Raw genomic sequence first — 13,560 nt, forward strand, 5'->3', positions numbered from 1 at the left:
TATGTATTCGTTGTCATAGTCGCAAGGTTAGTCTTGGCTTCCACCCTAAATTCATAAATTGTTAACATGGAATGCAGGTAAAATGTGATTTGGAGGATCGACCAGGCGGGATCTGCACCCGCTGTCAACATGAAGGTCGCGAATGTCAGCCTCACATTGGACCGCGAAAGCAGAAGGCCATTCGCTCCTCGCTAGCTGGATCAAATTTTGGCGCTTCCTCTCCAATTCGGACTGTGCCAACTACAGTACAAGAGGGCACACCACAGCAGACGCCGTCATCCTCATTCAGTGTTCTTGGGAATCAACCTCCAAACTGCTCAAGTGCAATCAACGGGGTTGCTCATCCTAAACAACCAACTTATGTAGAAGGAAGTGAGCTCATTCTAGACATAAGTCGAGCATGTCTTCTTCCGCCCCCGATCATCGCCCAAGCTTTGGCTGATTTCTACTTTCGTGAACTTTTCTTTTTTGTGCCGGTCTTCGACCGTGGACAACCGGAATTATCAACATCTCCATTGTTACAACAAACTCTGTGTTTTGCTGGAAGCACCATGCGTAGAGCAACAGGTCCATCAGCGGAATGGTCCGCACACTCGATTTATGGGCGGATCAAAACGTTGCTGTTTCTTCACCATGACCCGAGCCCCTTCCATATGCTAGTCACTCTTTGTGTCCTTGGGACCTGGCTTCCATACACTCCTGATGCCGTCGTATTGGACAATCCATGGCAGTGGACTGGTATGGCAATCAGACTTGGTATCCAGTTACACCTTCATGAAAACGAGGCGTACCGCTCACTAACCCATCCTGGGAGATTGCGAAGAGTGTGGTGGTATCTCTTTATAAATGATACCCTGCAAATGTCATGCTGTGGGCGTCCCGGGATGTTCCCCTTGGAGGAGACCACTGTCCCACTGCCCGAACAAACTGATTTCGAGAGTCCTGGTATTGAGTCTGCATCTTTTTGTGCGTTGGCTAGTCTATGCACTCATCTGAGAAGAGTTATAGACCTTGGAAGGAACCAGTCCACGCCACAAGACGAAGCCTATTCGGGCCTTGAAATATTGATGACGTGGAGAGAACATTTGCCCTTTGAATTAAGATTATTTGACATGGAAGCCAGACAAGCTTACAATCGCCCCATTGTCGAGCTCTACATATTCTACCTAGTGACTATCATCTTGACCTGCTCGCTTGGCCGCCGCGATAATTCTCCATGTCTCAAGTACGTTTCAATGGTTGCCTCGTCTTGCATCTCTCGGCTGTACGAAGAGATTCTATACCACGAGGAAGTACAATACCTACTCCCGATCCACTCATGGGCAAACCTAGTGGCTGCAATCCCCCGAGCTTTCAGTGACAGTGATATCCTGAACCCCAATCGGGCATATGAACTCAAAATCAGTTATCAGGTGCTTGAAAAAATGAGTGAGAAACATACGTCCGCTGTCATGGTACAGGGCAAGATCAGCGGTCTTGGCAGCCTCGGTGCGAGCTTATTTCCTCACGCTGATAATATGGGGTCTAGGCTGGACGGAAGGATAAAGAATATGGCACTTTTGTTCCCTTTCCCTTCCAGCTTTTGTTCAATGCTCGAATTGTTGCAATCTGCTGAAAATAGCGGAAGTCAAGTATCCAACACTCTTCCTGCACTGTCTACGGATAACATTGATGGACAAGATTGGCCTGTAGATTGGTCTTTCTTCTTATTTGATTCAAGTATGACCTTTTGATATAATCGAATGCCAGAAATTATGAGCAAACTTACATTTTTGATAAGTGACGATTCACGCGCACATTTTTGAAGATAGAAAAAACCAGAGCTAACCACCTGTCTTCCTTGATGTGGGCCACGGTCACAAATTCCTCCGACGGTCGAACTTGTTCATCTGGCGCCTTCGGCTATCTTTCGGGCTATCTGTGGTAATAGCCGAGTCGCCACAAGTTTCTACGGATTTCCGTCAATGTATTTAATCTGGCTTTGGTTCCTCCTAAGCCTGTTCATCATTAGATTCGCTTCAAATTTTATATACAAGATGTCAACCAATTCAATTGGACATGTGCAGTTAGAGTTTATGACAACTGGGACGGTGCGGATCCGGCCCTCAATGCGTTCACAACCTCTCAGCAAAATTGGCCTTTTTCGACGCATTCGATCGTTCCTTGACAGGGAATGGACTGATCCAATTCCAGTTGGAGTGTTCCTCATTCGCCATCCTGAAGGCCTCTTCCTCATGGACACTGGGCAATCCCCGCGTTGCAACGACGCAGGATATCTCCCAAGAGGCGCTTTCCTCAGTGGCTTGTTGACTCAATTCACCATTGAACATCACGACGGAATTCTCGAGCAGCTCCACAAACGCGGCATTAAAGCAACCGATCTGAAAGCTGTCATTCTGAGTCACCTCCATAACGATCATGCAGGTGGCTTGGAAGACTTAGTTGTCGAAGCACCCGATCTCCCTATCTATGTCAGCCGCGAACACTGGAAGGCTTTTGGAGAACATCCTTTCTTTGCAAGCATTGAAGGTGCCACTCCCAATCATTGGCCGAAGAACTTCTCGCCAATGGTGTTTGATTTTCAGGACAGGCCCCTTGGGCCTTGGAAGCAGTCATTTCCTGTGACAGAAGATGGAAGAATTGCCATTGTTGATACATCAGGACATGTTCCCGGGCATGTCAGTGTGGTGATTTATGGGAACGATGGACCTGAGCAAGCCCAGGTCACATACCTTCTCTCTGGAGACGCAACATACGCCTTGGACCTTCTGGATAAGGAGCAACCTGATGGTATCAATGATGATCCCATGCGCGCGTTCCAGACTCTGCAAACTATCAACAAGTTTGCCAGGGAGACTGATGTGGTAGTCTTGCCTAGTCATGATACCAACACTCCTCGTTTGCTTGATGAACGAGTGGTCTATAAACCTTCTGGCAGGAAGTAATCTTGTTTGAGAAATTTGTATCATACTGCTTATTTACAGATATATTGGTTGCCGTTTGTAATTATTTGAATAATACTCCGCTTTACATTGCAAAACTGTTGTACCTTCCGTCTATCCCTTTCTTCATCTTCAAACCAACCCATGGATGTATATACCAAAATAAGCTACATGTGTATACTCAGAAACAATGTGCTGGCATACAGGTCTCTTCATCCTTCATCTCCACCCATTTCCAGCAGGCTTCCCACAGAGCCTCGCGCTTTGCCTGGTCTTCACTGGCACGAGCAGGAGGCTGGACCTTTCTTCCATTGAAATGGCCTCTCGTTGAATTATACTCGGGGTCCAAAGCAAGTGCCAGAACGTCCCTAGCCGAGTCCGCATTTGAGCGCAGTTTGTGGGTAAAAAGTTTGATAATAGGAAGCAGAATTGCAAACAATCCGAACAAAATCCGGTTGATTGAACGCTGAGCAGTATGCGCCCGGGAGGCAACAAGACCACCTGGATCCATAGCAGTCACCGTAATCTTGTTGAATTGGGGGTTCTAAGTACGGAGTCAGCAACATCTTTGCTGATTAAATCAGAATTGATACATGCCTGCTGTAGGCGCTGGTTCAAACTTTGCATAAACATGACATTGGCCAGTTTGCTGTTTGCGTATCTTCGCCAGCCCATATCATGTTCGGTTCCGGTTTCATCTGGACCGGGCTTGATCAGTTCATCAAGTTCATCATTGGCAGGAAGTTTTGCCCCCAGTTTAGATAAGGGATTGGTATGTTCAGGATCGTGAACTTCAGAGCTCAACATGACTATGCGACCTTTTTCTCGATCCATGCTTCTCACGAGTGTCAGAACTAGCAGAAAATGCGCAAGATGATTGACCTGGAATGTCGACTCCAGGCGATCATTGGAAAACTTTTGGCCATTCAAAGACCACGTAAACGCATTGCAAATGATGGCGACAATCGGGGGAAGCTCTTTGGATTCCACCAAACCGGCGATTTTATCTGCAAATTCCCGGACTTCTGAGATCGAGCTTAGATCCACGGTGTTGATCAGAAGCTTGCCGTTGGGAAACTGAGATCTCAGCTCGTCCAGTCGAAGCAGATAGGGGCTCTTTGGAGATTTTGTAGCATGTCGGACAGTTCCGACTATCGTCAAAGAGGAATGCGACGATAGAAGTTGCTGTATGGCTTCGATGGCGAGAGATCCGGTTGCACCGGTGATTACCACTGTTCCTGTCATAAATGATTGCGATATGAGACTTTGGGGTTGGTTCAGGGGTGAAACTATTCATTCTAGTGTCTTGTGGCAAAGGATTTACCTAGGTAGGGACATAAATGGACTGACATATGTGTTTGCCGAATCTTAACCGCAATAGCCGAATTTTGAATGTATGCCGAAGCTGGTATGAAAACCACATTTAATCGTTACTACGGATGTGTATTTTGCGCCCTAATTGAAAGAAGCGAAATTTCTCTTCGCGTTGCAAAATTCTCCCCATGACCAAGGCGGGAGAACCACTGGCTGGTGTCCAGTCTGTAATTGAAGGTAAGAAAGTTGGAGGATCACAGATGTTGAGTAGAAGGATTTGGGAAGCCGCCCTAGATAAACAATGGAAGCATTTTCAACTTTTCAGTAAGTATTTTAGGCAAAAATTAGCTGCTTAAACGTTTGTCGGATTCCTTAAATTGCCAATGCGCTATTGACGTGAGATGTCAGATGAAGCTCGCACTAAGGAGTGATAAACAAAGCTCTTCGTTATTAGGAAATAATATGTAGTCACACTGCAAAAGTGTTGACACCCCAATCGAGATTCTGCCGGTAATTTCATTCATTCTCCACCAATCGCAATTTGATGGCGGTATACGCGTATCGGAAAGCGGTATACATAGGGGTGCTAACACTTTTGCCGAGTCACTGTATTTGCAGTCTCGATTACCAGTCGTCTAGCCCCTGGGCTAGACTTTTCAATCGCTTGGCAGAGATAATATATCTCCGCAATCCGGTAGATACTGATGTATAGCTGCTTGTTGTAAGCGAGATGGAGACACAGTTGAGCAGAATCAAGCTATTTGAATCATACTAATTCTTAATTTTCACTTGGCGTCAAGGGAGACAACATCAAATTTGCCGAGCTTCCGTCGATGTTCCATCTAGGTGAAACAAGTTGGCGACAACTGCCCCTAGACTAGCGCCCTTTCTGACTGCAATCCACCATCTAGATATCGCCCAACCTCCGTGTAATTTACCGACCACACCACCGGTCAAAACATCTAATAATCCACCAATATGCTGACGCGTCAAAGATCAAGACTAGCGGATCATTCACTCTACAGCGCTCTGCTCCTAATCTGACTACTCCTAATTTGATCAGACTCAGGTGGGGTCGGGTCTACCAATGTGAAAACTCCAAAGCCTTCTATAAAACACCTGTCTTGGCCCATTGCTTAGCCTGTCATCTAGGTCACTCTTTTACTTTCATTCACTTGTTTTCAATTTCATTCTTTTTTAACCCTTCAATTCTTCAAAATGCGCTGCGCGCTTTTGCTTGCTCTTTTGCCCCTGGCTTTGGGCTGTGATAATCCTGCCAACGATGCTTGTGCTGCCGCATACACTGCGTCTAGATCTGCTGCCGATGCGTTTTGTGCCACTTTCACTACTAGTACAGTGACGGCTACTACGGGCCTGCCTGCCTTTGCTTCGGCTTGTAATTATAACACAAAGCACCTTTCCAGTGCTTGCAGTTGTATTGACACTGCCTGGGCTACTGCTGCTGCGGTGGTCTCCAGCCAGTCTATCGCTACTAGCGATGCCATTACTACCAGTGATAATGTCGCCACTACTGCCCCTGCAGTAGTGACTACCACTCCTACCACCCTCGTTACAGCCACCCGTGCCGCTTCCAGCTCGTCTTCCTCCACTCTAGCTCAGGCTTCTGTCACTACCGCACCTACCGTTGCCGACTCAGTCACTGAGGCTGCTGGAACAGGCTCTACCTGCGTGGTGACGGCTTACGCTTCCATATCCTCTGCCGTCAAGTCTTGCACCAACATTGTGCTTTCCAACATTTCTGCCCCTCCTTCCAGCACTATTGACTTGCAAAGTCTCCAGACTGGCGCTACTGTCACCTTTGCTGGCACCACGGTAAGATACAATGGTTGTTTCTCGCGCCTAACGTACTAATTTATGGTAGACATTCGGAGATACCTATGATGATGATTTTGATCCTATTGTCATTTCCGGTCACGACATCACCATTACCGGTGCTTCCGGTCATGTTATTGAGGGCAACGGTGAGGCTTACTGGGATGGTGAGGGATCCAACGGTGGTCAGGACAAGTAAGTTTCCCGAGTGATTAAATTTCATCAATTAACAATTTTCCCAGGCCCAATCACTTCATCGTACTGAAGAAGCTCTATAACTCCCAGGTCACCAACCTCAACATCAAGAACTGGCCCGTTCACTGCTTCTACATTAGCGGAGCTCAGCATCTCACCGTTTCTGGCCTTACCCTGGACAACTCTGATGGCGACGAGCCCAACTCCGCCAGTGGTGATGACCCAGCTGCGCACAACTCTGATGGTTTCGATATATCTTCCAGTGACTATGTTACTCTGGAGAATATCGTTGTGTACAACCAGGATGACTGTGTTGCTGTTACCAGTGGAACCCAGATCGTGATCGACAATGTGTACTGTTCCGGTGGTCATGGCCTAAGCATTGGCTCCATCGGTGGCAAGAGCAACAACACTGTTGATACTGTCACCTTCAAGAATTCCCAGGTTGTCAACAGCGAGAACGGTTGCCGTATTAAGAGTAACTCTGACACGACTGGTAGTGTAAGCTTATCAACTTCCTTTCTCGTCATTTCCCCTTTACATGAACAAAACTAATATCCTCTACAGGTCAGCAATATTGTCTACCAAAACATCACTATGTCTGGCATCTCCGACTACGGTATCGATATCCAGCAGGACTACCTCAACGGTGGCCCCACTGGAGAGCCCACCAACGGAGTCACTATCAGTGACGTTACTTTCACTGATGTGACTGGTACTGTTACTGACGATGCCTATAACTACTACATTCTCTGTGGTGATGGTAGCTGCTCTGGATTCACCTTCACTGATGTTTCGATCACCGGTGGTGGTGAGACCAGCAGCTGCAATTACCCTTCCAGTGGCTGCCCTTCTTAAATGGAATGGATGGAATGGATGAAAATCCAATTGGGTATATAGGGACTTGAATGTACAATATTCTCCAATCCACATATAGGCTACAGCTTGAACATACAATATTGGATTGACTCTAGTGTGCCCATTCAACCTATAAACTCAGGGCAGCTGATTTCGCGCCATTAGCTGTTCATATAAGGCAAACTTCTGCCGCTTAAATCTCCACGTTGCCATCATATTATTGGTGAAAGCCAACCCTCCCATGATCCCAAGCAGCATTATTCCAATCAGCGGCCCAAGTATCGAAAACACAGTAAACCCATAGGAGACCTTCTGGAACGGCGTATTTGTACCTAAACGAGTCGTAGCCAGTCCAACCTGCATCGCTGTCAACACCAACGCAACATAGATAGTCGCTGCGGTCAACGGAGTCAGGTAGTCATGGAACAGCTCGGCATACGTCTGGTACGTATACTGATAGGCACTCAGCACACTTCCATGCCGAATTGCATAGATTTTGTTCAGTCGCGACAGCCTCAGCTCGCCGAAAAAGTACCGCGAATTGATGTTTGCGGGGTTGGGGGCATCGCTCTTCAATAACTGGTGAACTAACTTGAGCCACATGTCCCAGGTTATGTTATTTGGTAGGAGCTTATATTCCCGAGCGATCGCAAAGTCGCTTTCAAACTGGATCAATGCGATGTATGAGCACAAGAAACCAAGGGCACATTGTCTGATGTTTTTTGAGCATGCTTGAGATGTTTGTGCAATGCGGTCACATGGCGATGCGCAGCAGGGGGCTTTGCAGGACAGATGATGCTCCCAGAACTCGGGGTCGAGCAGGTATCTTGGGACCGGTTTTAAGTGAATTCGCCGAGTATGCTCCCATACCATGTGCATGTCGATTCTTTCATCCACGGCTATCTCGCGGGAGGTTGCGAGTTGGTAGTTCAGGGGCTTGGGCGGCGTCGGCAGGCCGGCCAGCCACAGATATTGATCGATCTTGTTCAGTTTCCCTACACATAGATCCTTCTTGAGGAACCTTTGTATGTCCTCTAAGGGGTTGGCGAGTGTATGAACTGCTGTCCGAGCGGAGGCTGGGAGAAGTCGACCAGGGTCCAGTATGTTATCATCGAACACGTCTTTATTGAACGGTAGAGAGGACATTATATATTTTAATCTGTCGGACTTGTCACAGAAAGAGTGATCAAATGCTCTGGAAAACTTAGTGTGCTGACAGCTGGCTTGGCGAATTTGTGCGAGGTTAGCTACAATAGCTAGATAGGATTTCCCAGGCTGAGGGTTGTACCAAATTGCAGACTATTCCTCTCAATTTAATTCTCTATAATTGATATGCTTCTCATCGTCGTATTCAAGCTCACACAAACGTAGATATCCTGATATCCTGCGTATCCCAGCCGCAATAACCCCTCCCCACCCGACATCTCCAACCCTTAGTAAAAAGACCTAGATACTGATCGAACACCGGACTTTTCGCAAACATTTACATGCAAGCGAACACTCTACCACCGATCTCGCACACAGGTGATGTGAAAATGCGCTTGGTTGCCATCAACCCCTCCACCAAGTTTGGGTCCCAAACTGGATTTTGGTCTATTTCATCAAGACACTCGATCTCGATTGATATCTCCTGATACCTGCGTATGGTCTCAGTGGTTAAACTGTTTACCTGATATTCCCCGATGTCAAAAATCGTGTAGATATTTTCTACCATGGATCTGAGTCCTAAACCTGAATTAGTTTCACATCGTCAAGACCCTCAAATCTAACGTCATTTCACATCACCTGGGCGTGTGACTCAGTGGTAGAGTGTTCGCTGTTAGTAATCACCAAAACATTCTTTAATCATTTCATTGCTAATTCAGTCTTCAGTTGCATGCGAAAAGTCCGGTGTTCGATCCACCGCTCGTCCATTTCTTTTTTGTTTTTTTTTGGTGTGCACCAAAATGCCGATGGGCCGAGGAGATACCTCCGACGGATGTTGCTGATCACCACAACTCTAAAAATGTAATTACTGCTATCAAAAGAGCAGGCAAGCATGGACGGAGTGTTTCCCACTCTTCTAGTTTAGTCTTATTTTTATATCTTAAAAGGGCGTGAGTGGTGGCTACAAAATGGGAGGAAATTCCCGATCCATGACAAAGCTTGAGATTATAGTCGCTTTTTCGCACCTTTCTCGATTCTGTTTTGGGGCTTTTCGACTGATACCAATGAGCTTGTAGATAAATGATACGAAAATCTACCGCGTACGGGGTGGCCAAAGCAAATATCTCCAAGGAATACCTAGGTAGTATGCTAAGTATATGCACATATATATATATCTGGCTGTAGTTCACAATAACGACAATACTTACATTTTTGGTCTGTGCATAATCAAAGAAAGTCAAATTAAATCAAAAACCCAAATAACAGTCAGTTAACCTCCTGCTTCATTCAAGCCAAATCCCAAGGCCAGCATAGCTACACGAGGTCCGCGTCCCGAGGCTCACAGTACGACCACAAATCCATCCACTCCTTGCCAGATTTTGTTTCTACGCGTTCACACCAAAACTAGACGAGAAGAATATTACAATTTGCTCCAAGATACTTGAACTCCACATCACTTCTTGCAATGTCTACAAAGCCACCCCCAACAGACCTCCCAACACACTCATTCTCCACTACTAAGGAACTAGAAGCATTTTTCGAGCGCGAACATTCAACTCTACCTGGATTTCACCTAAAACTCGCAAAGAAAGCCTCTAAAATACAATCGGTGACCGCCGCAGAAGCCGTTGAAACTGCTTTGTGCTTCGGCTGGATTGACGGCCAAGCGAATGCGTACGACAAGGATTGGTGGCTCGTGCGATATACTCCTCGCCGGGCTAAGAGTATCTGGTCTCAGAAAAATGTGAATACGGTGGGAAGATTACTAGAAAACGGCCGATTACGCCCGGCAGGTCTGGCAGCGGTGGAAGCTGCAAAGGCCGACGGCCGTTGGGACCGCGCTTACGCTGGCCCCGCCACCATAACCGTCCCTGACGACTTTGCGACTGCATTGGCCATGGAGCCAGCCGCAGCAGCTTTCTTTAGTACTCTGAAGAAGAGTGACCGGTATTCTGTGCTGTGGCGCGTGCAGACAGCTTCCCCAAAGTCTCGTAACAACCGAATAAAGACTTTGGTACAGACGCTAGCTGAAGGCAACTGGCCAGCTGTTCCAGCGACATCGGTGTCAAAGCGCAGGGATACATCTGAAGAGTTCACTGAGATCAAGGAGGATACGAGTGTTATATCTAAGAAACAAAGACGCACTACTCGTCTACAAGGCGGCCGTCATGCGCAGGATAATAGGGAAAGCTAGGCCCAGGTGGCTTGTCTGTCTACAAACAAATAATAATTTTGGAAAGAGTGGGCAAAGGTCTACTAGTACACATAACGGAATGAAATCATTTTGTGACATCAAATCGTCACCACTAGCTCCTCATTAAAATCTTGTGCCTGAGAGAAGTAATACCCCCGCTGGTTACTAACGACCAGCTTCCCTGTATCTTCAAGGTAATTGGCATTGAAGTGAGTATGACCGAACGCCCACAGCCGCACCAACGGGCTCTTCCAACACTCTTGCGCCGAGAGATCGGTGGCAAAGCCCGATGAGAGCGGACTGCTTATATGTTTTGGATCAACCGCTCTGGCATCCTGAGTAACCGGGCTATGGTGGCTCAAGACCACTATCTTGCGATGCGGTTCGGAGGTTGCTATCTCAGAAACCTGATCATTCAACCACTGCAAATCTGCTTTGTGGGAAGCCATGTGATCTTCAACTGTCCAGTCGTGGATGCGATAGAAGTCATTGAGACCGAAGCTGACACGCTCTTTATGGGCCTCACTGACATCCGAGAAGAGTGTAGACCCCAACACGGTCAGATCTGATGAGAGATCGTACCGAGTTTGGTCTAAGAAAATAAAAGAGCCTAATGTTTCCAGTCCATGGTGTTTTGAATGTAAACGCCGCTCGTCAACCGAAGCTGAGAATTGATGAATTGTTTGCTTCGTTTCTGCCCAAGTAGAGTAGTAGGGCTCGTGGTTGCCTAATAGAAAGAAGACGACCTGGAACCGACTCAGTTGAGCTTCCATGAATGGGAAAAACCCGGCATCCTTGACAACGCCTATGTCGCCCAGAAGAGCGAGATATGATGCTTTGGGGGAAATTGTGTATACATCGTAGGCAGACGGATTCTCTAGATGTAGATCAGATAATATCTGAAAGGACATTTGGAACCTTATGATGCGGGATCTGCCTTAAAAAGTACGTACGGAGTACGGAGGATGTGACTGGAAGGTAACTAACAACGAAAAGCGGGTTATAGGTGGAAAATCGGGGCTGGATGACGACATCCAATCAAATCAGTTGATCGCAATCACAGGCCCCATCAAGTGTGGCGATGTGGCGGTGCGAATGTGATGTGGCGTAGCACAGCCCTCCATTTAGTTTATTTAAGCGCCCAGACATGATCTCATAAGAGGACCCCTCCTTGGCCGAAGCATGAAACATATTCGATCTCTTCTTCCTTTCTGCTATCCTCAACTTCTCTTATTACTTCAGGAGGTGGTTTCGTGATTCGTTTTCTACGACAACGCCAACCATCGACACTACGTCATATCCGCGTTATCAGCGTCTTAAATTGCGGGCAACGGCAAGTTCCCGATGACAGTTAACAGAATGTCAAGTGCAGCACATGACCCGCGATTGCTGTACAGCGTCAACAACATCCGCGCGTTCCATATTCAAGATGGCGAAGAGCAAGATCTCACGGCGTCCGGCGCTCAAACCCTCTCACTGTTAATGGTCCCCACCAACACCGCCACCGCTGGGCCAGGTACAGATTCGGCCGATGATTCGACCGAAGAGGATTTCTACCTTCACCTATGCCTAGCACCTGAGCTGGATCTTGCGATCCCGGCGACTACTCAAATATTCCACCAACCTCCCGACAGCTATCTCATACCCCGCTGGGATATGGGACCCGAGGCCGGCGCTTTCATTCGCATCCAGTTCCCAAGCATCGGACCAGGCCCCACAAATGTGTCACAGGACGACATCGATACCTTCGAATCGATTCTTGCGCAGTGCACCGCTTTCCTGGAGCGCGCTCCTGCCTCAAAGGGTCGGGACTTTGTCTATAATCCGGCTGATTATGCACCCGGCGAGGGCTACGTTGGTTCTTCAGATGATAAGAAAAGCGGGCATGGAAGGATTGTTTTAGTGGACGAGGAAGATGGAAGTGTCGTCGGAGAGCTCGGCGATGGCTATGACTTGGTGGAGGATTCTGACGTGAAGCCTGGCTCAAAGAGTAAGCAAAGCATATCGTGATCCTCGTCTCGCTACTAACAATGTTTACACAGGACCCGTGGGAATTGAACTCCCCGTGGAAGGCAAAGGTAACCGCGTCAGTGTCAGCAATCTCTCTGAAGAATACCTAGCGATGGCCCGACACCCGGCTTATAAAAACTCCACGATTGTTCAGAGTTCAGCAACGGCATCCCGTTTGATCGTGACTGGATCATCGTATCTAGCCAGTGCGATTGCCAGCGGCGCAGAAAACTTCCAAAAGAAAACAAGGCCCAACCAAGAGCCCCTTAAATTCTCTGACGCGACCCATGCACGCATTCGCAAGGTCGGAAGCCTCTCTAATGGAGCAGCTGACATTTCTGCGCGCACAGTCGGCCAAGTCGGCAAGATTGCACAGAATATCGGAGCATCACTCGCGCGCAAGCAAGAAAGCCAGAAAGGTTTCGACAAGCGAAACCCACCACCAGAGTACAAACCGGGCGTGCTGAACAAATCAATGATCGCATTTTCAACTATAGCTGATGGCATCGAGCAGAGCGCTCGGAACATGCTGTTCTCGAGTGCGAACGCAGCCAGCTCCATGATCGAGCACCGCTACGGCAACGAAGCAGGCAATGTCGCGACCAATCTGACAGGAGGCATCAAGAACGTCGGATTGGTGTACATTGATGCCACGGGCGTCAGTCGCCGCGCGCTTCTCAAATCCGTCGCCAAGGGTATGGTGGTTGGAAAAATGCGCGACGGCAAGCAGGTTGTTGTTGGCGGTGGTGATGGCGGTCAGATTCCAGCTGGCGCCGTGGACGACGCCTCGGGCCCGTCAGGCCTAGGGGCGCGGGACCCTGTTGCTCGTAGTGCGTCATCTGGCTCCACACCGCCTCCTGTATATGGTGCATTGTCCCCGCCAGGGGGTAAGCGGTAAAAAACCCGGGGGCTGGCGCGCATGGCAATTGTGGCATTGGAACAGGCATTCCGTATCTGGCACCTTTTTTAATTTGATTTTAGTACGGCGGCAAGATTTATCCTTTTGCCAGTCTAAAGTTTGAGACTGGAAGCTTCTCGAATATATTTCTTTTTATGATACGTATGTAG

General features: G+C 47.8%; 7 protein-coding genes across 7 annotated transcripts; 4 read left to right on the forward strand and 3 right to left on the reverse strand.

The window, feature by feature from the left end:
* Positions 1 to 2,036: 2,036 nt before the first annotated feature.
* Positions 2,037 to 2,945, forward strand: N7529_005077 (N-acyl homoserine lactonase family protein; the record flags this gene model as incomplete). The annotated part of the gene is made up of 1 exon (XM_057240604.1): positions 2,037 to 2,945. The coding sequence occupies one exon, from the start codon at positions 2,037 to 2,039 to the stop codon at positions 2,943 to 2,945; it is 909 nt and encodes a 302-aa protein (XP_057099899.1).
* A 178-nt stretch (positions 2,946 to 3,123) lies between these two features.
* On the reverse strand, positions 3,124 to 4,187 carry N7529_005078 (Short-chain dehydrogenase/reductase SDR; the record flags this gene model as incomplete). The annotated part of the gene is made up of 2 exons (XM_057240605.1): positions 3,124 to 3,486; positions 3,540 to 4,187. 2 exons carry the CDS (start codon positions 4,185 to 4,187, stop codon positions 3,124 to 3,126), a joined length of 1,011 nt encoding a protein of 336 aa, XP_057099900.1.
* Positions 4,188 to 5,474: 1,287 nt separating this feature from the next.
* On the forward strand, positions 5,475 to 7,142 carry N7529_005079 (glycoside hydrolase family 28 protein; the record flags this gene model as incomplete). Its single annotated transcript, XM_057240606.1, has 4 exons — positions 5,475 to 6,089; positions 6,139 to 6,284; positions 6,332 to 6,785; positions 6,852 to 7,142. The coding sequence occupies 4 exons, from the start codon at positions 5,475 to 5,477 to the stop codon at positions 7,140 to 7,142; spliced, it is 1,506 nt and encodes a 501-aa protein (XP_057099901.1).
* Positions 7,143 to 7,280: 138 nt separating this feature from the next.
* On the reverse strand, positions 7,281 to 8,288 carry N7529_005080 (uncharacterized protein; the record flags this gene model as incomplete). The annotated part of the gene is made up of 1 exon (XM_057240607.1): positions 7,281 to 8,288. The coding sequence occupies one exon, from the start codon at positions 8,286 to 8,288 to the stop codon at positions 7,281 to 7,283; it is 1,008 nt and encodes a 335-aa protein (XP_057099902.1).
* A 1,465-nt stretch (positions 8,289 to 9,753) lies between these two features.
* On the forward strand, positions 9,754 to 10,482 carry N7529_005081 (YdeI/OmpD-associated family protein; the record flags this gene model as incomplete). The annotated part of the gene is made up of 1 exon (XM_057240608.1): positions 9,754 to 10,482. The coding sequence occupies one exon, from the start codon at positions 9,754 to 9,756 to the stop codon at positions 10,480 to 10,482; it is 729 nt and encodes a 242-aa protein (XP_057099903.1).
* A 98-nt stretch (positions 10,483 to 10,580) lies between these two features.
* N7529_005082 (Ser/Thr protein phosphatase superfamily) lies at positions 10,581 to 11,393 on the reverse strand (the record flags this gene model as incomplete). Its single annotated transcript, XM_057240609.1, has 1 exon — positions 10,581 to 11,393. The coding sequence occupies one exon, from the start codon at positions 11,391 to 11,393 to the stop codon at positions 10,581 to 10,583; it is 813 nt and encodes a 270-aa protein (XP_057099904.1).
* A 448-nt stretch (positions 11,394 to 11,841) lies between these two features.
* On the forward strand, positions 11,842 to 13,390 carry N7529_005083 (senescence-associated domain-containing protein; the record flags this gene model as incomplete). The annotated part of the gene is made up of 2 exons (XM_057240610.1): positions 11,842 to 12,472; positions 12,525 to 13,390. The coding sequence occupies 2 exons, from the start codon at positions 11,842 to 11,844 to the stop codon at positions 13,388 to 13,390; spliced, it is 1,497 nt and encodes a 498-aa protein (XP_057099905.1).
* Positions 13,391 to 13,560: the final 170 nt, after the last annotated feature.

This window comes from Penicillium soppii (genome assembly GCF_028829465.1).
Source record: "Penicillium soppii strain IBT 18220 chromosome Unknown utg000004l, whole genome shotgun sequence".
In the NCBI taxonomy this organism is placed as follows: domain Eukaryota; kingdom Fungi; phylum Ascomycota; class Eurotiomycetes; order Eurotiales; family Aspergillaceae; genus Penicillium; species Penicillium soppii.